The sequence below is a fragment of the Gymnodraco acuticeps genome, unplaced genomic scaffold (genome assembly GCF_902827175.1).
Source record: "Gymnodraco acuticeps unplaced genomic scaffold, fGymAcu1.1, whole genome shotgun sequence".
Lineage (NCBI taxonomy): Eukaryota > Metazoa > Chordata > Actinopteri > Perciformes > Bathydraconidae > Gymnodraco > Gymnodraco acuticeps.
In genome coordinates this window covers 842327-869762 of record NW_022992205.1, presented here as the reverse complement: position 1 = coordinate 869762, position 27436 = coordinate 842327, and the positions used below count along the sequence as shown (strand labels likewise).

At 42.0% G+C, this 27436-nt stretch overlaps 1 protein-coding gene across 1 annotated transcript in view; it reads right to left on the bottom strand.

The window, feature by feature from the left end:
• Positions 1-27436, bottom strand: part of arhgef10la (Rho guanine nucleotide exchange factor (GEF) 10-like a) — a 175065-nt gene that overhangs the window by 101616 nt on the left and 46013 nt on the right. The window contains 8 exon segments of the mRNA XM_034205647.1: positions 10406-10535; positions 11665-11731; positions 11733-11782; positions 18093-18105; positions 18108-18267; positions 19033-19177; positions 21039-21218; positions 24137-24219. Of these exon segments, the coding sequence (XP_034061538.1) occupies positions 10406-10535; positions 11665-11731; positions 11733-11782; positions 18093-18105; positions 18108-18267; positions 19033-19177; positions 21039-21218; positions 24137-24219 (828 nt within the window).

The window sequence follows — 27436 nt, the reverse complement described above, 5'->3', positions numbered from 1 at the left end:
TCAAGATTGTTGGCGGAAGTCCCCACGGAGAATAACTTTGCGGTAGAACTCTTCTTTATACATCCATGGTTACAACTTCAGATAGAAATCAACACATAATGAAATATGACTCCCGGTCTGATGATTGACAGGTCACAGAACAATGGGAGCTATCTACCCTTACCCACAATTTAAAGTAAATCACACAGACTATCTCCTCTTTACTCTTCTCGCAGCAAGATGTCAGAACAAAGTGAAAAACAAACAATGGCATAAAATATTATTAATATGTCGGGTAGCTAGTAATAGATTTATTTTCTTCTCATAGTGTACCAGAATGCATAGTTATTAGTTTATGTTAGTATTTCTAAAAAATCTCCTGGGGGAGAATCCCCCTAGACCCCCCTGCTGGGGTTGGGTTTTCAGCACGCTGCCTTTTTATATAGTTCAGCTTTGATTCCATCATCTCATTAAACCTTTTTTAAAAGCATACTTTAGTTCTGTGAAGGGATATAAGGGATATATGCACTGTACTTCACTTTTATTAATATTGTATGCTGAAAAGCGTATATTACAGCACGATTTTTTGTTGAATAGATTTCAGTGCTTCAAAATGTTGGGTCGCGATGTATTGACCATGTAAAAAGTGGGTCCCGAGGCCTGACCAGTTGAGAACCACTGAGCTAGACAACTGTGACCAAACCAGCTATCCTGACCAGCTAAAGTGTCCAAAACCCTTCTTAACCAGCAAACTAATCCAGCCTAAGCTGATTTTTTCAGCAGGGTCGGACTCGTGAATTATCGCGTACGCTGACTTGGACTCGGACTGTGAATGTAACATTTTCTCTGGAGTCTGATGTCCTCTATCCTGGCGTGTGCACCTGCGAGGCGAGTTCACGTACTTGGCCCCGCTATTCCAGTCTAAAGATGTATCAGACACACCCCGCATCGTGCTGTATGCTTTCACACATTCTGCTTCCACATTGGAAAAGAGCAGCGCAAAATGCTCGTTATGTGGAAACAATATTGAAGAGAAGGCTCCGTAACACATTACTCTAAGGATCGAGTTCAGACATATAGGCTGTCTTGAACACTATCATCAGAGTAACGTGATCTAATAAATAAATAAAGATTCAGCCGATAACACGAAAGCACATGGCTACTTAACATGCAGAAGACGTTGAAGCCAACTAGCCATGTGCTTTCTGGGGCTAAATCTTTATCAGTAAACCGATTTAACCGGTAAAAGTTCCTTCAAAAATAAGAGTCCCGATCTTATTACTATCAAAATAAAAGTGCAAAACGAAAACTTTACCATAGGAAAATATTGGCATACAAATATAATCACTTCTCTAAAAGGCAACTCATTTTAAATATAGTTTATTTATATATAATAATAATAATAATAATATTAGTAATAAGCTTTATATTTGTATAGCACCTATTACAAGAATTGTAGCCAAACTCGCTTCACAGAAGTTCAATAGACAGATTAGTATAACATGACAGGATAAAAGCAATGTAGAGGAGCAGCTACATCTCAACACATATATCCACGAAGATTAATACATGAAGACTTGTGACTTGGACTTGACTTGGACTCTTCTTAGGTGACTCGGACTTGGACTCGGACTCGAACACAGGTAATGATGACTCGGACACTCCTTGGGTGACTCGGACTTGGACTCGAACACAAGTAATGATGACTCGGACTCGACTCGGACACTCCTTGGGTGACTAGGACTTGGATTCGACTACGACTCTCCCTTGGTGACTCGGACTTGGACTCGGACTCAGAGAGTGGTGACTCGAGAGTGATTTGGACTCGTGAATTGGTGACTTGACTACAACACTGCTTTATACTGACTAAAATATGCATATATTTACATTATGAATGCATAATTTAAAGTTAACAGTGTTGACAAATATCCTGTCTTCCTCTTCGGTGTAAATGATGCGAACATATATCCCTTAAAGCCTTTTAACATGTCAGATCAAACATCTGTAGACAGGAATTTGCATTTTGCCTCTGTCCATATATGCTAATTTAGGTGATTTTGAAGTGGTAAATATGTTGCCGATGTCGACATTTTGCTTACAGGTGTGGGTAAGAGCATATTTCTTAGCAGTTGCAATGAAGAAAGAGCTACAGTACACATTGTATGTGGCTATTACTGGGCTACAAAGCAGAAGACAACTTGAGGTAAACAAATAAAAGTCAGTCAAACTGTGTTTTTATAGCCTGACTCGTTATGTGTCCCAGAATCAAGCGCTCAGATATCTGAGATGGATATTTTGTTATTTTTCGATCCAAGGAAGTGCTGGGACCCTGGAATGAAGCATGCTGTGAGCTAAACAAGTATTTGTCCATCAAAGAAGTGCAAAACAAATGAATATTCTCAGCAGTATAGACCAATGTGGCAGTGTGTAGGGACTTGGGATGAGAACCGGAAGGTGATCAATTCGAGGTGCTATTCAGCAAGACACTGGACCCCATAGTGCGTCCTAGATACTATACACATAATAACTGCCCACCAGGTTGAGTCATAGGTTCTGTCCTTCACTTCATTTTCAAGATGCAGATTTTTGTTTATCATTCTCAAACTGCAACTGTGCACACTTTGACCAGGTAAGTCTGATTCCATGATTAGACCATCCAAGCTGCTGTGTTATTATTTAAGCCAGGGTAGAACGAGGGAAAGTTATCCAAGAAAGACATACTGCGGTATATCACACAATGTAAAAACATGCTATGAAGCACAATGGGTATAATTTCATGAGACAGAGACCTCAATTCATTCCCACATGGACAAATCAGCTCTCATCATATCTTTTTGTTTACGTCATGGTCACTCCATCTGAATAGCACAAGGGATTAAAAACTTGGGAATGACCAAGAGATAACCTTGGGTATTTTACGAGAGTGATTTAAGGGAGTTTCACCAGCGAATAAGAAAAGCACCAATGTCAATACCAAAGTTAATAACGAAGTGAGCCCCGCAATGCAAAGTCTCTCACAGAGAAACGTTTCCAATGGGAGATTTCTGTGTGGCCTGAACTAAGAGCCATGCCCTAAAACCAACGACTGGATGAACTTTATAAAGTACCATGCACACTTTGTGTTACTTGCTAAATAGAGAAGTATACAACCTCAACTCCCAGCTGTACATTCCCAACTCGACATTGAGCTTCCTCTAGCAATACTTTAGTAACGTTTTCGTCAGCATGTTAGTCTAATAGCCATGCTTGTGTTGAAATATTGTAACCCTATCCTGCCAACTAAAATAACATAAGTTCCTAATGCTGAGCAGGTAAAAGTGTGAGTGGCAGGCTCGGCTCTGAGTTAGCAATGACTCAGCAGTCTGTCTGTCCATTCAGAGGCACACTATAGTCGCGATATGTCAGGCTTTATTGGAACTACAGGTAAGCTGTCGGACCGAGAATGAGATGTCTTTTTTGAAGCACTAAGCTGCTTTTCAAAATAATGGCCCTGTCTCAGTCACCTGTACAATTATTCCACTGTGATTCAGAGGTGATGGAGAAAAAAGAAAGGGAAAGTGCTGGAGAGCGGGTGAAAAGAAAAGAGGGGGTCTCAGGGACACATAACAAAGAACATTTCACATTCAGACGTCATTAAAAGGTAACAGAGAGGAGAACAGTGAGGAGCCTGAATTCTGATTATGTCACCTGACACTGCCCACTGCAAATTCACTTTAATTTCACAGAGGAAGGAAGAAAAGTGGTCGAGTCTCTCGCACTCAGAGAGAAAGACAGACGGAGAGATTGCAGTCAGGAAGAGAATAAAGTAAGTGAGATGTCAAATTTCCTTGACATATTGAAAAAGTGGAGCTTTTGTAAAAGGTGTAATTCACGCCTTTCGCTGTTTGAATATAGCAGAGGCAATTTGCTGAAGACAGAACGGGAGATAGAGTGTGACGAAAATACAACTATTCACTTGGTTGTATTCCATGGCCAACACTCCATGCCCACACAGCCTAAAAAACATGCTAAACGCAGTCTCCGATTCCTCCCTCCTGCTCGCTGACTGACAGCCACAGTGCAGGTGTGGTGCACCGCCAGAATAGAGAACTAGACCCGGGAATGAAGTCAGAGGAGAAACGAGGAGGGCTGAGAGGTACGAGTCAAAAAAAAAATGGGAGGGAGAGGGCAGAGGGAGCGAAGCGAGGAGCGAGGCCTGGCTGATTTATGGGAGCAGGTCAGCGCCGAGGCACACATGTGACACTAATGCACAAGGACGGGACAGATGTAGGAGTGAGTGCTGAGTGGCAGCCTGTCATGCACCCATCCTTCAGTTCACCTCAACCCTCCTGAGAGAGAAACAGTCAGACACAGTGTGCTCGGCAAATAGTGAGATGATTTAAAGGAGACGGTTCAGTGTCCCTAAGGGGAGCTTGTTTATTTCCTACTGGAGCAACTTGACAATCAGATTGGACTTATTAATATAAGAGATATATTTTAATGGCGCGATTGCTGCCAATAGGAATACGAATTTTGCGTCAATTCATTCTTTTTTTCCCAACGTTTTTTCAACTTGAGCGAGACATTTGAGTGTTGATAGCTACAACGATAGCTTAGCCTAGCCTGATTGTTACGATCTCCTTTCGCAAAACATGCATTTTAAAAGACTTTTGCCGGCTCTCTTGCGGACACACTTGCAAAAGCGAAAGTGATTGTATTTTTACAAACAGTTTCAGTATGTCGTCATTTCAGAATAATTTTGATACGAGTATTACAACTAATTCACGGCAAAATGTTAATGTTGTTGTTGTAGGAATCTACATGTAAATTTGCTCCGCCTCCTCGCCAGCTTGATGCGGCAGTAATACTTAAAGTTGGGGATGTTACTTAAAGAGGTGATAAGAATGCCTGCAAAAATGTAGTGTGGATCAAATACTAAAGATAGATAATCCTGAAAATAACAAAAACATGGTATTCCTGGTTATACGTGGGATCAGTTACTGGCTGTTTTTGAGGTGTTTGTGAAAAATGTGAGGTAAAAAGTAACACTCACTCGAAATGCATATTTAGACTGTCATTCCCTAAGTAGTTTTCCTGTTTCTACCCACCCCCACACTTTGACATCCATCTATTTTCTGCCATTCGATGAGTCGCTAACAGGACTTTCAATCATTATTGCTGTGAATGATGCAGGATAATGAGCACGTTTTAAAAATCTGGGTCATGTCAAACATGTTCAGAGTTTAATGCCTGGTTGTCACCTTGTTTAAAAACTCTGCTAAACCATAGAATTATAACAAACCTTGCATAAATATGCACTTAACAAGGTTGTTGAGTTTAAATGTATTTTAAGTGCGTGATTTATTCTAAAGTTGATTACCAGAGGGTGTTACTGTAGAAATGAAAAGTTAATGCAGCAACTCACATTAATCCTGTTCAATGTCATTGCACTGAGTAGAGCGGAATTGATAGCCAATAGGGTCTAATGTCAAGCTCAAATATCTACTTAGTCACAGATCTGGGCATTTACTTCTTTAACTTTAACGCATTCTGACAGCCTTGCGTGGCATCAAATAACTGGATTACATCAGAATTAATTAATCAGTAGGACTTTTGTTAAAGAGGTCAAGAAAAAAATGGTGTAATAGTATATGGTATAATGGTGTTTCACGATAAAACAAACCATAACAAAAAATTCTATATTGAAATATATCTAGGTCAAACAGTATGTGAGTATAAAACACCACACAAAGGTTTCCACTACAGTTGACAAAACAAATGGTACCACAGGAGCCGTTCAGCTCCAGCCCTGCTGCACCTGATAACTGGCTCAAAGTAGAGGACTGTGGTTATTCTGGGTCGCTTCCAGGTGTGAATGTGTCTACATGTGTGAATGCGAGGAGAAAAAAAACAACAAGCTGTGCCTGTGGAAAAACAGCGGAGCAGAGGTTGGGGTGGGTTAACTGCACTGCTGTTCACTCACCATTATACAACAAAACACACAGATGTAACAGAACTTATGGGAACACTGGCTTCTTGAAAAGTACATTGTTATAAACTAAGGAGAGTGGGGAGAAGGCATGGGCTAGACTAGGTCAAAACCTTGTATACTGTACAGTATATGTGCCACATTTTTTTGAAAACTGCTATACTGTAGGTATCCATGCTTTAATGTTCAAAAATCTCTTTATTTTTCTCATGTGCTGCTGCACCTCTTTTCACCCTCTGTCTGAAACCAGACAGACCGGTCACTGTTACAGACCTAAACAAAGGAGTCTAAAAAGACAAACCCCAAAAAGCACAAGAGGATCTCTTTATGGTACATTCAAGTCAAATAATTCAGGACCATATCAATTTAATAAATGAACCAATGTAATCATGTCTTTTTATCCATTTGTTGTTCCGGATCACTCATCTAAAGTGTTTCCATCCAATTTCATTCACTTGCAAACACACAGAGAGGAAATGTCTTATGTTACTTCGTTAAATAGACCTAGGTTGCATCCCATGCCATTTATGAACCGGCTAACAGCTTTAAATGCTGATTTTAGGGAAAATATAGCCAGATATCTTTCCTGATTCAGCTTCAAGATTTTGGGCATGAAACACTGGAGAATTTATTTTTGCCTACAGGGGCAATATTGATGCTCACTCTAGGCTAACCCTGTTCTCTTTACATATATATTGGGGAGCAAGATATAGGAACTTCACTTGGCTCTAGAGGGGCTTCAAGACATCAATCAATCAATGTTTATTTATATAGCCCAATATCACAAATGTTACATTTGTCTCAGTGGTCTTCACAGAGTGTACAGAATATCAGTATGACAATACGACACATCACCAGCAGAAATACTTTTGCGCAGTTTCTTTTATAAAGAGCAATAGCCATTGGGAAAACTCCAATTCGACCCACCAATGATGGTCACTAACACACTCGTTGACTCTCTCTGTGACAGACTTTAGGTTTATAAGGCTGGTCCACGCTTTCCTGCGGCTCAGCCAAAAAAAAGACTACAGATCCTGAAAAGACATTTAGTTGGTTAAACCTTTTAGTTATTTGCCAAAGTTGATATCCCCTCAAATGAAATTCCATTGTAATGGGGGAGAAGCTGAGAGGTTGATATCTATAAATATCTGGACGAATTAAAAGCAAAACTCGAAGGCTGGATGCCACAAGAGACAGAAGGAATTTAGTTATCTTCTTCTGTAATTTGGGTAAAGCAAATGCTGCCGTGCACCTACCCAACACACGGAGAACAATCAGAGCATCCCCTCTGATGTCCAGACACTGAAAGAAGGTCATAAGGAATCTCCAGAGCCTGTTTGCGAGCATGTCTGTTTGGGTAAGATTCTTTGCCAGGATGAACTATGGCGATGGTATGATATGGTGCCAAATCAGTAACACTGTATGACTGAGGATGTAAGGTCTGCCATTCGCCTTGAAGGCAGCCTGCAAAGCGTCCATAAAAGGGCCCATGAAAAAACAGAGGCTGCAGGCTTACAATACTGTCCCTTCATGTGTGCCCTGCGAGTGGGGTTGGAGGATGAAGCAACAAACACATTTGGTTAAACTGTGAAATGTGAACTCTGTATCTATCGCTTGCCAGTATAGCCCCATGGCCTGTGGTTCCTCCAGCAGACGCAGTACAAGGAGGATGTTAATGAACTGCTGTCACACGTAGGCTGGTGCCTTTGAGGCAGCAGTCAGGATTCTCTCCACGTCCTCAGTCTGTTTGCAGTGTGGAGGCTGTGATGTGCTGCCTGACTGCAGAGAGACACTCGCGGACAAACAGGAGGGGACCGACTCAGCACAGGGGGGCCCTGCTGCGGTCCCACTCTCTCACAATCAGAGCAAAGGCTCAGCTCTATGTGGGGAAGTGTGTGTGTGTGTGTGAGAGAGAGAGAGAGAGAGAGAGAGAGAGAGAGAGAGAGAGAGAGAGAGAGAGAGAGAGAGAGAGAGAGAGAGAGAGAGAGAGAGAGAGAGAGAGAATTACTTACTAACTATACTTGTGGGGACCTAAATCTGTTTACACAGTCACGTGTGGGGACTGGCTTCCCTTATGGGGACAAAATGGAGCCATAAGGGGAATCATTAATTTTAGGGTGAAGACTTGGTTACGTTTAGGATTAGGGTAAGGGTTAGGCATGTGTTGGTTATGGTTAAGGTTAGGATAAGTCTCCAGGAAATGCATGTAAGTCAATGTAATGTCCCCTGAAGTTGTGTGTGTGTGTGTGTGTGTGTGTGTGTGTGTGTGTGTGTGTGTGTGTGTGTGTGTGTGTGTGTGTGTGTGTGTGTGTGTGTGTGTGTGTGTGTGTGTGTGTGTGTGTGTGTGTGTGTGTGTGTGTGTGTGTGTGTGTGTGTTTCTGCTCTGCATGCTGGCTAGTGTGCAGGAACATTTCTCAGCAGGAAGCATATTGGAATACATGCAACATGCGGAATATACTCTGGAAGAATGTTTGTAGCCTGTTGATTGGTACTTAGTTACCAAACAGATAAGGAGAGCAAGGAACACATCTGTGTGTGATTGTGTTAGTGATGGAGACAGAGCCGGTCTGCTCACTGCTTTACCCTGCAATATGCCACTGCTGCACCCTGGGTAGTGTCAGAATGGTTTGGGCACCCACTGTGCCACCTGTCACCCCCAGCCACGAGGCTCAGTGCCGGTCCACCCACCGGACACCCAGGCCCAGTCTCAATTAGATTGCTATCACACAACCAGGATTGGCTCTTTTTCCCAACAGGAGATTACTCTCTCTCAGCTGACATTGTTACATGTGACCTCTTTTACAAAACCTCCATCTGCAGGTAGGATTTCAGCACTCACCATTATTCAAGTTTTAAATACAAATGCACAGTTTGGATGTTGTAGGGGTGGGAATTCTTGTCAGTGTAGTTGCTAATGACATTATCACAAGAACTCAGCAAATAGGGAACCCCTTGAAGGGAATTTGGGAACTCTCCTGTGAGCATGACATCTGGCTCCACCAAACATCTGAGTAAGCAGATTGGCCCTGCAGGCCTGGTGTGACAGCCGACGAGGAAGCTGGGAGATGTGGGAGAAGTGATCTGCACAGCTCTGCTGCTCAAGCTGTCACTTTAGCTTGGCTTGGCACAGATACATTCTCCCTGGCTCTGAAGCATTAGGCCCACTCCTCTGACTGCCGCTGCCCTGCCGACACCCAGCCAAGTCTTTCATGGGTGAGGTCCATCATCACTCTCCCTCTTTTCTTTCTTTCTCTCTCCTTCTACTGCTCAGTCTCTCTCAGCAGGGCTCTGGCTTGTCTATCGCAATCGTTATCTTGTTGTCTTCCCCTGGCTCTTTTTTTATCCAGTCCCCAACAGAAGCCAGAAGATGGGATCCATTATAATCGGACATGATTTGCTATTCCCAGTTCCTGTGCAGTACTCTGAGCTACTCATATGCTCTCTCCTTGCCATCTTTGTTCTTCTCTAAGTAGGCGTTCAGTCGTTCAGTAGTCACTCCTCTCAAAAGGATCCACTTTGGCGTGTTTAGACAACCACTTTAGAGATCCTCAGTACGACAAGGTAACTTGCTATGGCTTACATAAATGCTCGGCTGAACAAAGACTCAGGAAGAAGACACTTTTGCATTGTGGGAAAGCCACTTAAAAGCCATAAATATGTACATAAAAAGTCAACTGTTTAGGGTACTAACCTTCAGTATGTACGCATAGTTTACTCCTGTGGATAAACTCTCAAATTATAATATAAAGGAAACCCAAGTATATGCGGGGAACAGGAGAGCTATTAAGTGTAGGAGCATGTATTACTTTGCCAACAAGTGCTGAATATCTGACTTCTTCTCGCACAGCCACTGTAAACATAATAATAATATGGCTCTTAGTTGGGCAATTGAGAAACACTTATAGCCAAACAATACGTTTCCCTCAGTGCACACACTGTGAGCCTTCAAACTCTGAAATGTTAGCATTACAATAATTGCATGCAAATGATTCAGTTGGTTGTGATTTGATTACTGGTTAAGGTTGCACCAACGTTAATAAACCACTGCCAGGTGATACAGACATACTGTATCTAAGAGGTTGAGAAATCACAACAGAACCGGCCAGCTAACCAATCAGAGCAGACTGGGCTCTGGTTTCAGACAGAGGGTGAAAAGAGGTGCTGCAGCACAGGCAGTGTGAGAACATAAAGAGCTTTTTGAACATGACAGCATGTAAACATGTCACAGGAAACATACAAATAGAAACATGAACCTGAAAATGAGCATAATATGTCATGATATAACAATCACCACATTCTTAGTCAGCATGTTTTCTCTACTTAGGATGAGCATAATAGGGCCCCTTTGAAGAGTTTTAGATGGCCTTAAAACCCAAGAATCTAGTGCAGAGAGTTGCACTTTGAGTTGCCCTAACTTTTTCATTTTTACAGTGCATATATATTTGAGATTTCACTCACTTGTCTGGCCTGCCGGGTACCTGCAGGCGTAAGCGACATTTGTTAGCGCTCTGGATCTGTTCCTCTTTGATGCGAATAAGCCTCTGTAGAGCCAGACACCAGTCCTGTGCCACGGTGGTGTTCAGGTTCTTTGAAAGGAGAAACACACACAGTTCAAACTCGTTTCTCAGCTGGAGTAGGTCCAAACGCACATATCTTTAACAACCACCAGTCCACTCACATCAAACTGCATTACATTATGTGACGCTACACAGTTGTGGCATTGTTATCTCCCTCAAATGTAATGCTACATTTAACACGAGCATCCATTCTACAGTCAAACATTGTCCCTCAAGTCAAAACAGAATCAAATCCATTTCCTAAAGTCAATGAGCTGTGCAGAAGTATTTTGTCAGTATTTTTCTTCCCCTGGACAATATTATTACTGGTGGAAAGTGAAAATCAGACATGTATTGCCAGGCTAATATCACTCCTCCTGAGGACGTCGTGCTCGTTAAACGCGGGGAGGCAAAGGTGCCACCATTAGCCTGAGAGGCTCTTTGGTGATTGCTGGAGTATTCCTCCCTGGCCGTTGTGTAGTGTGTTGTACGGTTAATGTGTTAGTGGCAGACTACTGGGAAGTGTCCTGATTGTAACTCCACAGGAGGGGCGCTGCCGCTTTTTCTCTCAACAAAGCAAATCTGACTTTGTATATCAGAGGGAACATCTCATACCCTCCATCGTTGCCCTGTTGATGAGGAGATAGATGGGAGACTTCATGCTTTGGGAGATTGAAGATACAAAATGAATATTTGGTTCAATCTTTAAACATCTAGACTCCTTTTGCAATTAGTTTGCACTGGATCCAGCATTTTAAATGTCTTCTTTAGTGTTGTCTTTGATGCCTCTGTGCTCTTAGGGCAGATTCACTTTTATAAAGTAAGCCAAAGTTGACCTAATACATTCCATATTTCCTTTATTATACATACATACCGTATATATTCATGTATCAGACAATATTTAGAAACTGGTTTTTAAATCATTTGTGATACTAAAGGCAGTTGTTGGATGAAATGATCTTTGTTTTAAGTGTTTAATTTCAAATGAAAGAAAGAAAACACTGAGAGCTACAGTAGGTTGTGTAATGGTGTCATCAAATTGGAACAAACCATGAATTTAGCATTTTTTCCTATAGAGTCAGTTAAACTTAGGGAACCTGTGCCTATCTTACCTAAGGCTTTGGGTAAGATTTCAGATTAACGTGAAGCAACACGTACCTGGGTACGTCCCCTGCAGCGTGCCCACCAGCAGGGTGACCTCCTCCACCACAGAGAGGTCATGCTGGCAAAAGCTCCTGCAGCTCCTGGTAGAGCCGCGGAGGGCCAAGGATCGCTTTACCTAAGAAGTGGGCAACGCACAAAACCTTAGAGTTTATCCAATATACTGAATATTAAAATGCAAAATAAAAAGTACACTTAGTGGTCCAAATATAATAAAAAATACCACAAAAATGTCAGAGCTCAAGGACACAGTGGTGTTGCTCTGTTATATAAATGTTTTATTTTTTGTTTAATTCATTTTGCATGTCCTGTATTAATAATGATAAACATTATTTATATAGCACCTTTCTAAAGAGAGATGTTCATATAAAACAGAACACCGTTCAAGACAAATAATTAAACAACTTCATTTAAAGAAACAAAGTACAGAGTAACCAAATAGAAAATAATAAACTTAAATAAAATCACATAAAGGCATTTCTAAAAAGGTACGTTTCTAAAGGTGAATACAAGTGTAGCCGTGACAGCAAAGGCTCTGCCTCTGTGCATGTTGCATTTCAATTATTTTTTATAAACATTCTTGTATTTTATTAAATTAAATGTTTGGCTAATCATTTAAAATATCACCATTATATACTATAAACATACAGTACACGGTATTGTAGCAACTGTTGTGATGTTGGCATGTGATACACTGTACAATACGTCCAAGGTTAAATGCTCTACACACTCAGAGAAAACAATGACAGTTTCTGAGAAACTGGTGGGAGTGCTGAAAGAAAAAAGTTGCTTTTACAGAGACTCCAGTGACACTAACAAAGATGTGCAGATGGATCGATATCCATTATTTGTTGAACTACACAGAATGAATTTATGAGCAAAGAAAAGTCAGATGGTGAAACTGTTATTTGGAACTATGATGCCATTTTGCTGGCCAGAAAGAATGCAGGTGTCTCATTAGACGCAAAATGCAGCATCGATTTGAGTCGCGCTCTCTTCAAAGTCTCCCTCTCCGACTGCTGCGAATCGTAGAGTGTGTCTCCTCCTGTCTGCCGTCCTCCGTCCCTACTCCCCTGGCCCACATCTTCCCCAGCAAGCAGGCCCCCATGAAAACCGCCTAATTAAATTCTGCAGGTAGATTTTGTTCCCGAGCTGTCCTGCACTGTCACCACTGCCACGTAATAAGTAGCAGAAGAGCTGAGCGGGGTAGGCGGGCTTAGTGAGGCATGCTCCTCCGAGGGGAGCAGCTGTCTTTTGTCCGTCCACGTGCATTAATGAAGTGAGAGTAAAGCCGTGATAGGGAGAAATAGATAGTGGTGGGTTCGCATGTTCATTTAAGAAGCTCTTTGTTGCTTTTGGGGGTTTATGGATCGTTGTTACGCACCGCGGTGACATCTGTCATGCGTGCAAGGGAAATCAATAGGTGAGACATCTGAATACAAAAGGCTTTGCTGCGAGCTGCAAGAACAATGTCTTCCCTGTCCTCTCAAGAGGGATTGTATGGACAGGTTCGTCGAGTCCTCCGGGGCCTGCTGTTGGCTACGGCCCCAGAGGTGAATGTGCTGAGTTGTAATCCAGCGTAATCCCGTTGGTGATGCAGGATATGGTTTTCACACTCAGACATGACTATCCATATCGGGCGCCAGGCACGTAGCTCGCCAGCGTGGACGGCCGAGCCCAGAGGGGTCCAGCCCCGCTTTCTCTGGAATAAGTCAGCGGCGGAGAAGATGTGCCAGTGGTGCTAGCCAGTGGATTTAAAGACAATGCAGCTTCTACACCTGCATCCAACCCTCGTCTCATCCACAGCCAAAGTAAACAGGGTAAACTGCATGTATACAGCGCTTGTCCCGTCTTTGCGACTCTCAAAATGATTAAATATATACAAGTCAGCATTTATCCATTCACAACCATTCATCCTGATGGCATGACTCACACACTGCTTGCCATGCCATCAGGAGAAACTTCGGTTACTTAACTTGCCCAAGGAAACTTTGACATGTTGACTGCAGGGGTTGGGATAGAATTGCTACAAGACACTGGCATTGGCCTACCAGTGCTGTGGAAGTAATCTAGTCCTTCCTTCATCAAGGACAATGGTTAAACCACACGGGCACTTTGCTCTGAATCGGCCAATCAGCTCGCTACTCCCTTTGTGTTGGACCAAAGTGACCATCATCAACAAGATCATGACTTGTTGCTATCCTTTTTCCAGAATAGTGAAACAAGCTTCCCATTGACATTAGGACAGCAAAAAGTCTACACATCCACCTTGTGTTCTTGGCAAAATAAACACAACTCAGAAAAAAACTATTGAAACTAATGCATACCAGCAATTACAATGGTTTGGTGTTGGTTCTGAGTTCTATGTTTATGGTTAATTCACTTTTTGTAAGTTGCTTTGGGTAAAAGCATCAGAAATGAAATGTACTGAACCAACACACGTCTGATAAGACCATTACTTCTTCATACAAAGCCAGCCCCAGGTACACATCTGACAAAAAATAAACTGCACATCCGACAGCATGTCCAAAGAGAAGCAATAAGGGAGATGTAATTGGAGGAGAATGAAGGTAAGTCAGTGTGAGCGTAAACTGGCACACTGCTTTAAAAAAAGATGAACAAAGGACAAGAGAGACATAGGCATAGACAAAAGAGTGTCAGAATGAGAAGACAGGCCTGCATTTCCCTAAAGGCTGGCTTTATTCAATAAAAGAAGGACACAGGGGCTGCAGAAGATGAAAAATGACACAATTTTGAGCCTCGCCGAGGGAGCAAAGGATTTCGACGCCCCACTGAATGACATCACAGAGGTAACTATAAATAGAAGGGACGGTCTGTCTGGATGAACATTTAGGGAAGGGTCCCACAGATGTTCAGGGAGGTTGTTTGGATAGACGTGATTAAAGTGACCGCAATGTGTTGAAAAGGTATTAAAAAAAACATGTCAGAGTCCAGCATGCACTGAAGGGTATAACATTTCCTAATATACTCAGGCACTGAAAAGGCTATACTCATGCTTAAAAAGCCAGTTGTGCGGCATCACTGTCACATACTAATAAGACAATCTACTCAGCTTTGAGAGTTTACTCATTTAGTTTTATCGAATTTGGCTTTGAAATGTATTAACAGCCTAGCTCCAGAGTCTCTTTCCAGATATATTCAAAGACAAGACAGTAACAGAAATAACTAGTAGCATGGGGAATAGCAATATTTACAGATATTAAATCCTTTACAACTTTGATAATGAACTTGACTGCTGTTAAATCACTGAAGCCCTCGACATGAAGGGTCAAACCAGCCTCTGTTATCTGAGGAGGGTTGAGGTCCCTCAGCATCTGCCGCACAGTGCTGAGGATGTTCTATGGGTCTTTGGTGGTCCAGTGCTGTCCTGGTGCTGTTGTTTGCTTGGGAAGCAGACGCCAACAGACTAAACAAAGTGATCCACAGGGCCAGTGATGTTGTGTGGGGGGAGCTGGACTGTCTGACGGCTGTGTCAGTAAAGAGGATGCTGTCCAGGGTACGGAACATGTTGTCTGCCACCCACGCCATGAGACGCTGGTCAGACACAGAGTAGCTTCAGTAATGACTCAATCCACCAAGATGCACCACAGAGAGCCGCATGAAGTCCTTCCTGTCTGTGGCCATCAGACTGTTTACTTCCTTGGAGTGTCAAGCACTTAACTCCTTATGTTTCTATAATATTTGTATCTTTTTATGTTATCTTTATTGGACATATTACTTTCATTACTTATGTGTATCTAATGTTTCTTTTTTTTCCTAAAGTCTTTCTGATTCTGATACACCAGATGTTGAGTTAAGCTAACAGCAACAAAAGATGTACATATTTTTAGCAGATTTACTCTGAATTAAGAAAATGTTTTGTGGTATGTAATGCTTTCAAATGTACATTTAATTCAGATTCATGAAATGTATGTAAATGTATATTTCACTACACACCAAAACTGAAGCTTAACTACTGACAACAATTGAACAATTGTTGAAAAATTAGCAATATTTATAAACTCTCTCGCATCAGTTTCCTGCTTTATTTTGGAACTGTGTTAAATTGGCAATGCAAAAAAACTATCATGAATAAATAAATAAATAACTAAATAACTGACTGCAGGGAGAGAGAAAGATAGACTGCTGCATTTAGCGCTAACCCTAAATGATCCCAAAACCTTGCAGCAAAGTTGTGAGTTTACAAGTATACGCTAGCTGAAGTTAAAAAGCCAAACTTAATCCGGAGAGAATCTGAAACAGCTCCCATAACAGTTGCTGCTTGCTGAGCATGACAACCGGTAGCTGAAGAAAGCAACCGTTCATATTTGAGTCATGGCTCTGCAACTTAAAAAAAAACAGCCTGTACCTACCACTACATCCTGATAAGGCTTCTGTATCTCTCTTCTCCCATGGCACATTTATCAGGGATCTCAAGCTCTGTGTACACAAGAGTTTAGGGAGGGTTGGTAGGAGAACTAGTGTTTTCAACCATTGATTCCTATCTACTGTTACTGGCTCTCTAATTGGGCCTGGAAAGGGAGGGAATAATCTCTGCAGATTGATGACTCCGCTCTGGATGTGTTTGTGGTCTATCAGAGAGTGAAATGAGACTGTGGGGATGCTGCGGCGAGGGGGATCTCCACCCCCGCATCGCTCTCCAAGATAAAACACCCTAGGCAGATTGGAACAAGCGACCGTCATCACTATCCTCCTCACAAACACATCCTCAATCAGAGTGACAAGCAACACGGACGCATCTCCAGCCCCTCCGTAGAGAACAGATTAGCCTTGCTGAGTCAGAGTGAGGGGCCGGGACTAAAAGTCGGTCCAAGTGATGAGAGTTAAAAGGATGACACATTGGGGGGGGGGGGGTAGGGTGACCAGGTGCCAACACGCCACATGTAATTATAATGTCTATTGAAACTGTTAGCTTATACATATTGATAACACTGCTTTTCTTAGGTTTAATTGTTTACACAAACTATGCAGAATTAAAATATATTTGGTTTGAATGGAAATGTTTTCCAACAACTATCATACATATATTTCTGTATTCTTTAGCAAGAGTCTGGTAAAATGACTGGAGCTAGCTTCCTACCACAGACTGCTGACCTGTGTGACTGAGTGCTGCACAGAGTTATTTTCGCTACACTATTTCTTAATGCTTTTATTTTCTTTCATTTTTGTAAAGCACTTTGAATCACCTTGTGTTGGAAGGTGCTATATAAATAAATAAACTTGCCTTGCCTTGCTGCTACCTAATCTGTTCAGTAATCCTTTTTAGGTTTCAGGAGGAATATATCCATAGATCGATATTTTCTTCCGAGCCTGGCGTTTCTTCTGAGTTTCGCGTAACGTCTCTTCAAAACGTATTCGCTCCATGCGCAATTGAAAAGAATTCTGGCAAATCTCACAAAAACTCTCTAGGAATCACACCCATGATTAAATACAAACCCGTATTCCAATGAAGTTGGGTAAAACGTAAATAAAAACAGAATACAATGACTTGCAAATCTGTTTGCACCTAAATGCAATTGAATACAGTACAGAGACAAGATATGTAATGTTCAAACTGATAAACTTTAGGTTTATCTACGTCTTTTTCAGGGACGTCCAGACCCTGGACTGATGAGCAACGGGAGTCGTACATCAAGCAAGAATGGGAGAGAATTCCACCTACAAAGCTTCAACAATTACTGTCCTCCGTTCCCAAACGCTTATTGAGTGTTGTTAAAAGGAACGGTGATGTAACACAGTGGTGACATGCCCCTGTCCCAGCTGTTTTGGATAGGGTTGCAGGCATCACATTCAGAATGAGCGAATCGAGAATCACACTGACCCAAACCCACCCCCATAACATTATGTATAACATACACATCATGCGAACAATATGTCGTTCCTTTTTAATATTTTGAATCCTGCACTACCCTTGAACATGTTGCACATTTCTGCTCCACACTATTTTTTATTTTATTTGCACAGCTCTCCACATTGAATATAATAATTGTAATATTTTTTACGGTACTCAGTTTCTCTCAAATATGTATGTTTTGTGTAAATATTGTCCTTATATTTTATTTATTACAACAGTCTTAAATTGTTTTTTAAAAATATGTTATAAGAGTACTATTTGTTGCTACGTATTCCTCTTTCTGTGTCTTTGTATGCACCTTGATACTAGGGATGGGAACGATTCATCGAATATTCAAAATTATTCAGGTTTTGTTTTTTTTGTACATTTTTTTCCCACATTTATTTATTTTTTTATAGGACATGTACATTTCGGTTAACCGTTTTTTTTGGGGGTTGAATATTCGAATATACATTTGCTTTCAAATTCCCATCCCTACTTGGTACCAAAGCAAAGTCCTCTTACTCTGGTGTAAACCTACTTGGTACTAAAACGGATACTAATAGTTTTTTACCTGAAGTGCAGGCTCTCCACCTGGACGCTTGGCCCCGCTCTGCTGGAAGAAGGTGTCTTTGCTTTGAGAGCCCTCCTGCCCCACCTCCACCACCTGCACCTGCTGCAGTGGGGCGCTCCACTTCATGGTGTACTTGGGCCCCACTGGGACCAAGCTGCTGATATCTGGGGGCCCCCTGGTGGAGATAAATACAAATTAGAGATGGGAGTTTAGAAAGAAAACAACTTGAGGGACTCTCCCCTCCCGATCCCTCGACGAGAAATGTCAGGAAGAGGAATCTGGAGTGAGAATCAGAATCAGTGCGATCAAGCCATGTTCCCTGTCAAAACTATACAGTACCCCCGGCTGTGAGGAGGAGTTCATTGCTATTCATGTATTCCAGTAATCATGCAGACAATCAACATTGTGATCGGTTTGTCAAGATCCTGGAGGGCAGACAAAGTCAACTTCGGGACACTTGAGTTGAATGAGACGTAGAGTGATAATTACTTTGAAGGCTGAACAAGAGGGCTTTAAGCGACATCCCTGACAGGAGCTTTTCCTGTTTACTTCTTGGCCGAGAGAGATGTGATCAATGGTGCTGTCACAGAAGATAAATTGGAAGGAAACCCAAAAATGTTTTATGTCAGTAATCCAAGACTCCTGTAGCTGTAGTTAGGCATTCTACCATTTGTTTAAAGCTGATAAGGCTCCTGCGAGTGCAGATAGTGCTCGAATGCGCTAGCAGCTATTTCTCTCTCCTGTGCAAAAACCTAAGGTGTCACTTTAGAGCCCTGCACCACCTAATAGCTATTTATCCTAACTGTGCAGTTTAGCAGACTCTCATTTCCTAACTTACACACAACTTCATGCTGGAGCTGCGCATTATGAACGCATTAGCAGAGCATCTTTGAACACATTGAGGGCATTTAGCTCGTCTTGTTCTACATGAGGGACTTACTTGACATTTATGTTGGCGCAGATGAGCACATCATCAAAGAGGAAGACCTTTCTCTCCTTGGACTTCAGGACGTGTCCCCGCTCGCCGTACACAGTCTCGATGAGCGTCTCACAAAGGACCAGTGACCCCTGCTCAGAGTTCAGTTTGCTAAAAAGGGACACAGCAATCAGATCAGAGTCGGAGGAGACAGCGCCACAAAGAGCCCAGGGTCCTCCAGAGGTTCAGCGTGTGGAGGACACAGATCAGCCTTGGAGGAAGCGACGTCTCATCAGGGATTAGTGACACTTTCATGCCGCTGAAGGTCATTTTAAATGTGCGTACGTACACACACACACACACACATAACTAGTGTCAGCAAACTTAGTCGAAGCAAGCATGCAGTATCTTTGAGCTGCACACATGTGGTGAAAGGGACCTAAGACGTACTTTAAGGATGCAACAGAAGCTGCCAGGACTGTTTTTTTTGTCCTAAATACTTTTTAACACGTGCTTTAGATCATTCTGTCCTTTCTTCTCTGCACCACGCTATCCCCTATACTACCACCACAGTCCAACCTGGGTTAGCGTTTGAGCACGGGGACACACAATCCTTTCCACCACATGAGGAAACTACACATGGATAGACACGCATGAACAGTTTTCTGCATGCACACCTTAACACTCACTCACACACACTTGATGGATCCGTAACAGACGCAGCGTATGCTACAGATGTTGGCCACAGACGCTGTGCTTTCCAGTCATCCATATGTTTGGCAAAGAGAGATAGCAACAGAAAGCTTTCTTTTATCACTTGGTCCAGCTTCTTTTATGACTGGCTAAATCAATACTGTTATGCATACTGCTCCAATCTAAGGCAGGCTCATCAAAGACTATACTGAAAGCAGCGGGTTGAGTCCAAATATGGAGTTCACTTCCTGATACTTTGATGTTTGTGTTTGTTCAAAAGGCACACATTTCTTAGCAAATAATGATTCTTTCTGCTGTGTCCGATCCACAACCTGCAGTGCAGTAACTCATGTGACCATATTTTAAAGAGGGAGGATGTCCTATCCGCAGGCAAGCTGTAGCTGCGGCTCGGATTGCACACAAAATGAGTCATTAGTCCGAGTACGAGTGCCGTTTGATGGCCACAAAGCGAACAGCTCCCTGAAGAGGTGGGCTGCAATAAGAATACACCCTTAAAGTCTTCAAGCGTCAATAGGCACAGAGGGCATTGCACATGTGTGTGTGTGGGAGTGTGTGTGAAACCAATCCTCACTCACTCACTCTGTCCTATTCTGCCAACTTAGATACTTTGAGACAAAGAATGAATATTTCATTGGATGCTTATGGGGGCAATAGAGGAGACCGTTTGCTATTGGAATTCTGCTGTGTCACCGCAGCAAATGGAATTCTGTGTGGAGTGGAGGAGATTTGGCCGAATCAGCTCATCTCGGAGTCCTGGAAAGCAACGGCTGATAGAGAGAAATAAAGAGAGGGGAAAAGGTTCGAGAGAGGGAGAGGAAGAGCGAGGAAGATGTGATAACGCTAGAGAACGAGAGAGGAAGAGCGTATAAGTGGAGGGAGAAAGTGAGCAAAGGGAGTGCAAGAGGGGAAAGTGGAGAGAGGAGGAAAGAGCGACAGGGTGAAATAGCTCTCTTACAGTTTCCAATTAAATGTCTCATTTACCCCCTGATTCTTCTTATTCAGAGCAGCATTTGTTCAGATTTGCAGCGGCAGGAATGTAATTTCAGTGTGGTAATGGAGAAGCAACGCCTCCGCCATTGCAGTTGGTACTGTTTAGGAATGATAATGGGCATCATTTCTGGGAGATAATTTCTCTAAATAAAAATGCCACACTAGATTAATGTGCGGGAAAGTGATATAAGCGATTGCTACATACTAGTTAAATGTATAGGTGTTTGGCTCACGGTGATAACAACCAGAGGGCTCACACTCACAGTCCATTTGATTGGGGCATATGTGCGAGTGTGTATGTGCACAAGGGAGGGTGTGTCCAGTCACCTTACTGAGCAGGCGATCACTGACGCTGCGGGCTAGTTGTTGAGTCTCTGCAATCTGGTCGGCGACTCGTTTCTGTTCATTCAGCTTCTCCGCCAGCATCTCCAGCTCTGTGAGAGCGAGCTGCAGGGGCAGGCGGTCCACGTGGCCCTTCGGAGTGTTCTTCAGCATGTCCTGGGAAAAGGTCACAGGGAAAGTTTTAAGTTAAGCCACTGCAAGTTCAAAATAAAATCAGTGTCTGTGTGTTGTTACTGCAATATACTGAACTGTGACAAAATCTTGTGTTCAAGTAAAAAGTATTTTCATTGCCTTGCAAGTAGTAACTAAGTACATTTACTTATAATATAAACTTAGGGGTGCACCGAATGGGAAATTCTTGGCCGAAACCGATACCGAAAATAGGAAACAGTTGGCCGAAAACCGAATGCCGAAAGGCCGAAAATGATTAATAGAAATATATATATATAATGTATACATGTTTTACCAATGTTGTTCAGCTACCTGATTATGGACATAGACATGATTATGGCAAAACTTAACTTAAATAATAATCACTATTATGGGTCCATAAAACATTTATTCAGCACTTTGAATGCATACAGTACATTTATATATGTCATGTATTATTGCTAAAAAACATTATATCGCAGTCTTAGTGTCGCCAACTCGTTTCTAATATGCAAAGACAACAAATTCGTCTATGATGTTTTCGATCAGACGAGATCTCTCCCCCGTCTGTGTGCGAGGGGGCGGGGCAGTTTACACACACGCAGCTGCTACATGCAGCGGAGCACACTGCGGAGATGGCGGAGAGAACGCGCTCCGAGGTGTGGTTAAACTTTACCCGTCTCGATGTGGAGAATACTTGTTACCAAGGGAGGGGGGGGGGAGAGGGTGGGTAAGGGGAGTATTTCCCTCAAGAGTTTAGCATGTAAGCACGAGCAATTTGTCTAAACATTTAGCAAAAGTGCACCGCATGCAGACGGAGGAATGTACCGGGTTCGACCGTCTTTCTAGCAGCTCTGTAGCTCCATCAGAGTAACGTTCCACGTCAGGTGTTATGTATGCTAGCAGCAACACACGGAGTTAACTACATTATACAAACATGGGTTAATGATTAGAGGTAACTGACTTATTTAGTTTGTTAAAATTTCAGCTATTCTGTTTACAGTCTGTCATCAGATTATTTAATACGATTTGTTAAAGGCTCAGGGCAATCTCGATGACAAAGGTCAATGTCCCCCCCCCCTGTGAGCCAGCCGCGAGCATGGTCGCCGCGTCTTTATTACGTCATCACAACAACACGTTAGGTTACCAACGTAAGCCTGTTCTGGCATTCGGTGATATTTGTTCGGTGCTAAAAGCCGAAAGGGCCTTTTTAACCATTTTCGGCCGATAATTTTCGGTGGCCGAATATTCGGTGCATCCCTAAACTATACTTGTACTTTACTTGAGTATTTCTATCTTATGCTACTTTGTACTTCTATTCCATTACAATTCAGAGGTAAATCGTGTACTTTTACTCCACCACATATATATATATATATTGTACATTTAGTTACTTTAGAGATTTGGACCACCTGGAGTAAATTCCCTGCAGTTTACAAAGTCATTAAAACTAGCTGCACCAGCTTTGATAACACTTCAATGCATCAATAATTATAATCAGAACATGTCATAGATATTATTCTGGAATGGACCAGTCTGCATAATGAGTACTTTAACTTGTGGTACTTTAAGTATATTTTGACGCAAATACTTTTGTAATTTTAATAGAGTATAATTTTGAATGCAAGACTTTTACTTGTAACCGATAATTCCTACACTCTGGTACTTCTACTTCTACTCAAGTACAAGATCTGAATACTTCTCCCACCTCTGATGCCGTGAAAAATTGAATTGAGGAAATGTTTTGACTTTTTTGGAAGTTTGCAAAGTCAACCCACTTTGATTAGAATGTTCAATATCTTTCCAAACTTTGCCAAAGTCAAATACTCAGAGGATCTAACTGTGTACAACACACTTTCTTGCCAGTGTTTCTGTTGTCTGTCTAAAGCTCGTTGTATTGCAACTTCTACCCTTTTGTGAGCAGTGTTGGCTAAAACAAACTAAGTCTAAGCGTAGTCTTTGTGGCTCGCATGTCTATATGTGTGTTGTATCTACGACCCGGTGAAAGCCTGCTGTTGTGTTGATATGCATCTCAGAGGCACCTCAGTGCTTTAAGCGCTGGTTCCCTGTAATGTAGGATTTAATATACACTTCCTATTTTGGAGTACTGAATTTAGGGCTAGGAAGAAAACGCCTGATTCGCATTCATAACTTATCTTTTGAATTCATGGATAATCAATGCCTACTGAGGGATGAAATGAGCTTCTGCAGATCCAGCGAGTGAAGCTCAAACCAAATCTTTGCTCAGAATGGAAAATGCAGGGGTCGGGATGTAAAGCCGGCAATATGAAAAACTGATGTGGCTAGCTACTTTTTTAGCCCTTGCTAACCCCAGTGTAAAAGTATGTGCAACTTTGTGAAATTTGGAAAAGTTAAAATGTGTCACCTCGCAGCTTTATTAGTGTATCAGCTGCTGTATCTTTATTCCGCCTCATTTCTCATGTTGAGGGTGCTTGCTAATCAAGTTGCCCTATTCTGCTCAATTTCAGGTTTATATTTGTATTGTTAACGTCTACTGGGGCATGTTTTACTTGCTTTAATGTTCAAAAAGGTATTTATTTCTCTCATGCTGCCTTTGCTGGCAGCACCTCTTTTCACCCTCTGTCTGAAACCAGAGGCCAGATTGTTAGCTGGCCGGCTCTGTTGTGGTTGCCCAAAAATGTCTCGACCCCAAATCCCCGTCAAATGTGTTGGCGCTAGCTAATAGAAGCGTGAGCGCTACACAGTGATGTTATTGTGTTACAGAAGTAAACAAAGGAGTCCAATGGAGGTGTTTCAGGCAGCCCCCCCCCCCCCTAGCCTTTGCAGACCATTTACATGCACACATACTGAATATCACTCTACAAGAAAGGGAAACCCCAACAGAAAATAATAACATTAAAACAAATGAAATAGCAACTTTAATAACCAAACATTTGTTTACCTGCAGTAGGCAGTATGAACTGAGGGAAGCGTTGAATGGGTTTAACCATGAGTCCATACAGAGTGATCCGGTCAACACTGCATGCCTGGCTTCTTCTGATGACAAAAAGAGAAAGAAGAAACATGCAGTTGGAAAAATATTCAAGCACAGAAAGGCTATTAAGAGGAAACTACGCCATTCTACTTTAAGAGTACTTGTGTGAGTCCGCTATAGACCTTTTGTAGGCGTCTGCGTGGGTGAATAAGGTATGAACATCACGGGCTGTTAGTCATATGAGGGCATGAAAGAGGAGATTTGTTTGAGTGTGTTATGTCTAAAGTATTATCGTAGGCGTAGGTCAGGCCAAGATCATTTCGGGGCAGCGTCAAGTCCGTACAACAATGTTATCATCAGTGGAAAAAAGGCAAATAAGAGGGCACATTTAATAGATGGTGCGCTTGTTAAGGTTGGATAAGATCAGCTGTAAGACTGAAGCAATAGGAATAACTCTTAGTGAAACTCTAGAGATCTGAGAACATCTGTGAAACAGAGCAATATATTACATACAAACTTTTGTATACTTGAAGCATATAATTGTTCTTTAGGGAGCTAGTTTTTGCCCATTTGAGTGCATGTAGAATATAAATACCCTCTGTCTGAAACCAGAGCCCAGTCTGCTCTGATTGGTTAGCTGGCCGGCTCTGTTGTGATTGGTCAACCGCTTAGAGATTTGTCTGAAATGTCTGTCTGAAATGTCCCTCCCCTTAACCACGTACATTGTGTTTGAGCGCTAGCGTGAGTGTTACATAGTGATGTAACTATGTTACTGAAGTAAAAAAGGACTCTAATGGTCTTCTGGTCCAGGCTCTCGTCATCTCACGCCTAGACTACTGCAACTCCCTCCTGGCTGGTCTACCTGCATGTGCCATCTGACCTCTGCAGCTCATCCAGAATGCAGCGGCTCGTCTGGTCTTCAACCTTCCTAAATATTCCCACACTACTCCGCTCCTCCGCTCCCTTCACTGGCTTCCGGTAACTGCTAGAATCCACTTCAAGACACTGGTACTTGCTGACCATGCTGCGAATGGATCTGGCCCTTCCTACATCCAGGACATGGTTAAACTGTACACCCCAGCGCGTGCACTACGCTCTGCATCAGCCAAACGACTCGCTGCACCCTCGCTGCGAGGGGGACCCAAGTTCCCATCAGCAAAAACACGTGAGTTTGCTATCCTGGCTCCAAAATGGTGGAATGAGCTCCCCTTTGACATCAGGACAGCAGAAAGCCTACACATATTCCGGCGCAGACTGAAAACTCATCTCTTTCGACTCCACCTCGAGCGATAGAATTACTAACAAAGAACTGCTAACAAAGCACTTATATACTAATAAAGGACTGGCTTATCTAAAGCCAGTTGAGTAGCACTTGAAATGTTTGGCTCTATGAAACCTGATGTACTTATATGATTCTGTTTTCTTCAAGGTTGTGTCTTCCTGGTCGAATGTACTTATTGTAAGTCGCTTTGGATAAAAGCGTCAGCTAAATGCAATGTAATGTAATGTAATGGGATCCAACTTTGGGATTTTAGCCTTAGCAGATGCACACAACATATAACACACTTCAAGAAAAGGAAAACCCCAAAAAGTATAATAGAGCCTAAAGTATTTTCTTTATATTTGACTATTGTATTCAACCATCAAAGGCTGTATATTACCAACTACGTGAAATTAATGATGAATACCAGCCAAGCACTAGAACTTCAGCCACATACTGGTGACCATTGCATGTATGATATGTGTAATGTGTATTTGTAAAGCGCTTTGAGCATCTGGAAAAGCGCTATAATAAATGTAAGGAATTATTATTATTATTATTATTATTATATTATACTGCGTTTTTGTTCTGGACATTAAAAGAGAAATCAGTGGTTACATTTGCATTTAATAACCTTAGCACTTAGCATGTGGAGCCCTTTGACAGGCTCTAAAGGCTCAACACTACAGTTTTGAGTACTCAAACTGACATGTACATTACCTTGTAGGGTGAAATGACATTCCCCATTGTACTGGCGCTATAATAGTTGTTGTGCAGATCGACTCTTTTCACATGTGTTGAACCTTTTGAGTTATGACACTTTTTGCATAATATGGCATTCATTACTCTATGATAGATGACCTACTGTGAGCGGATATGCTTATATGTATTTAAATGATTACTGTTCTACATTGTTGGATTTCTGTATGGTTTAATATGCTATTTCCAACAAAAACACTTCTGCAGGTGTATACACTTTTTAATTCCTCCAATCCAAGTTAAATTAACTAGAATGGTTTACATTGTGTGAATATGTGTTCCTAACAAAATGCCAGTGGAGATGAAAGCCAGGCTGTCTGTGTGTTTGACAAAGTGTCAGTGTGTTACCCGCCAAGTAGCGGACACTACAAAGATTTGTTCAAAAATATTAGTTTGGTAATTTTTGCATATCACTACCTTATAAGGAGTAAATGTGTCTAACTAGTAAACCTTTGATTCAGAAACGTGTAAACTCACAGCATGCAGAAATGAGATGCTCCACCTGTGAATAGCTTGACTGACTTTACACAAATTGAACACAGGCAGGTGAAAACACTCGAAAAAACTAAACGGGGCCACCAGATACATTCCCAATGGTGGACAAACTAAAAAGTCAAAACAATCCTTCTTAAATTATTTGCATGCCAAATGCCAGTGAGAAAAAAAGACAGACTGATGTTCAGAATAAACCGGCTGTTTATTCTGAACAACTGTTAAGTTGTTGATTAGCCCGTCTTTGGTTGCCAAGTCAGCCATTGAGTTTATTTGGTTGATACAGTATGATAGAAGACTACTTTTTAATTGACTGTGAAATATTTGTACTTTACTTGAGATGTGCCCTAAGTGGAAACCCTTTGGTAGCTATAGTGCAACCACCTATCAAGCAAGATATCTTATACACAATCGCGAAAAATCCCCCTAACCCTATTAAATCACAGGTGAGGACAGGAAGGCAGTGGTCTCACAGATGTAATTCTAGTCTTAAGATCCAATGCTCAGCAACTGGCCAGAAGCATAACCATACCAGATATTGACATGGCACCTGACAGGGTCAAGGTGTCAATGGAGATGGGCTCTTTCCTGCTTCGTGCACTAAAAATGGTTGAGTGGTCTCAGTTAGAGAGGCAGTTGAGGCTGAGGGGGGTTTTAAGGAGAACCTCTCTATATCTCTTATGAAGGGCTGTTGTGTTCAGTGAAACCTGTCTAACACGCACAGTATAAAACCATAACACTGCCTGGGATCATATCAATGCATC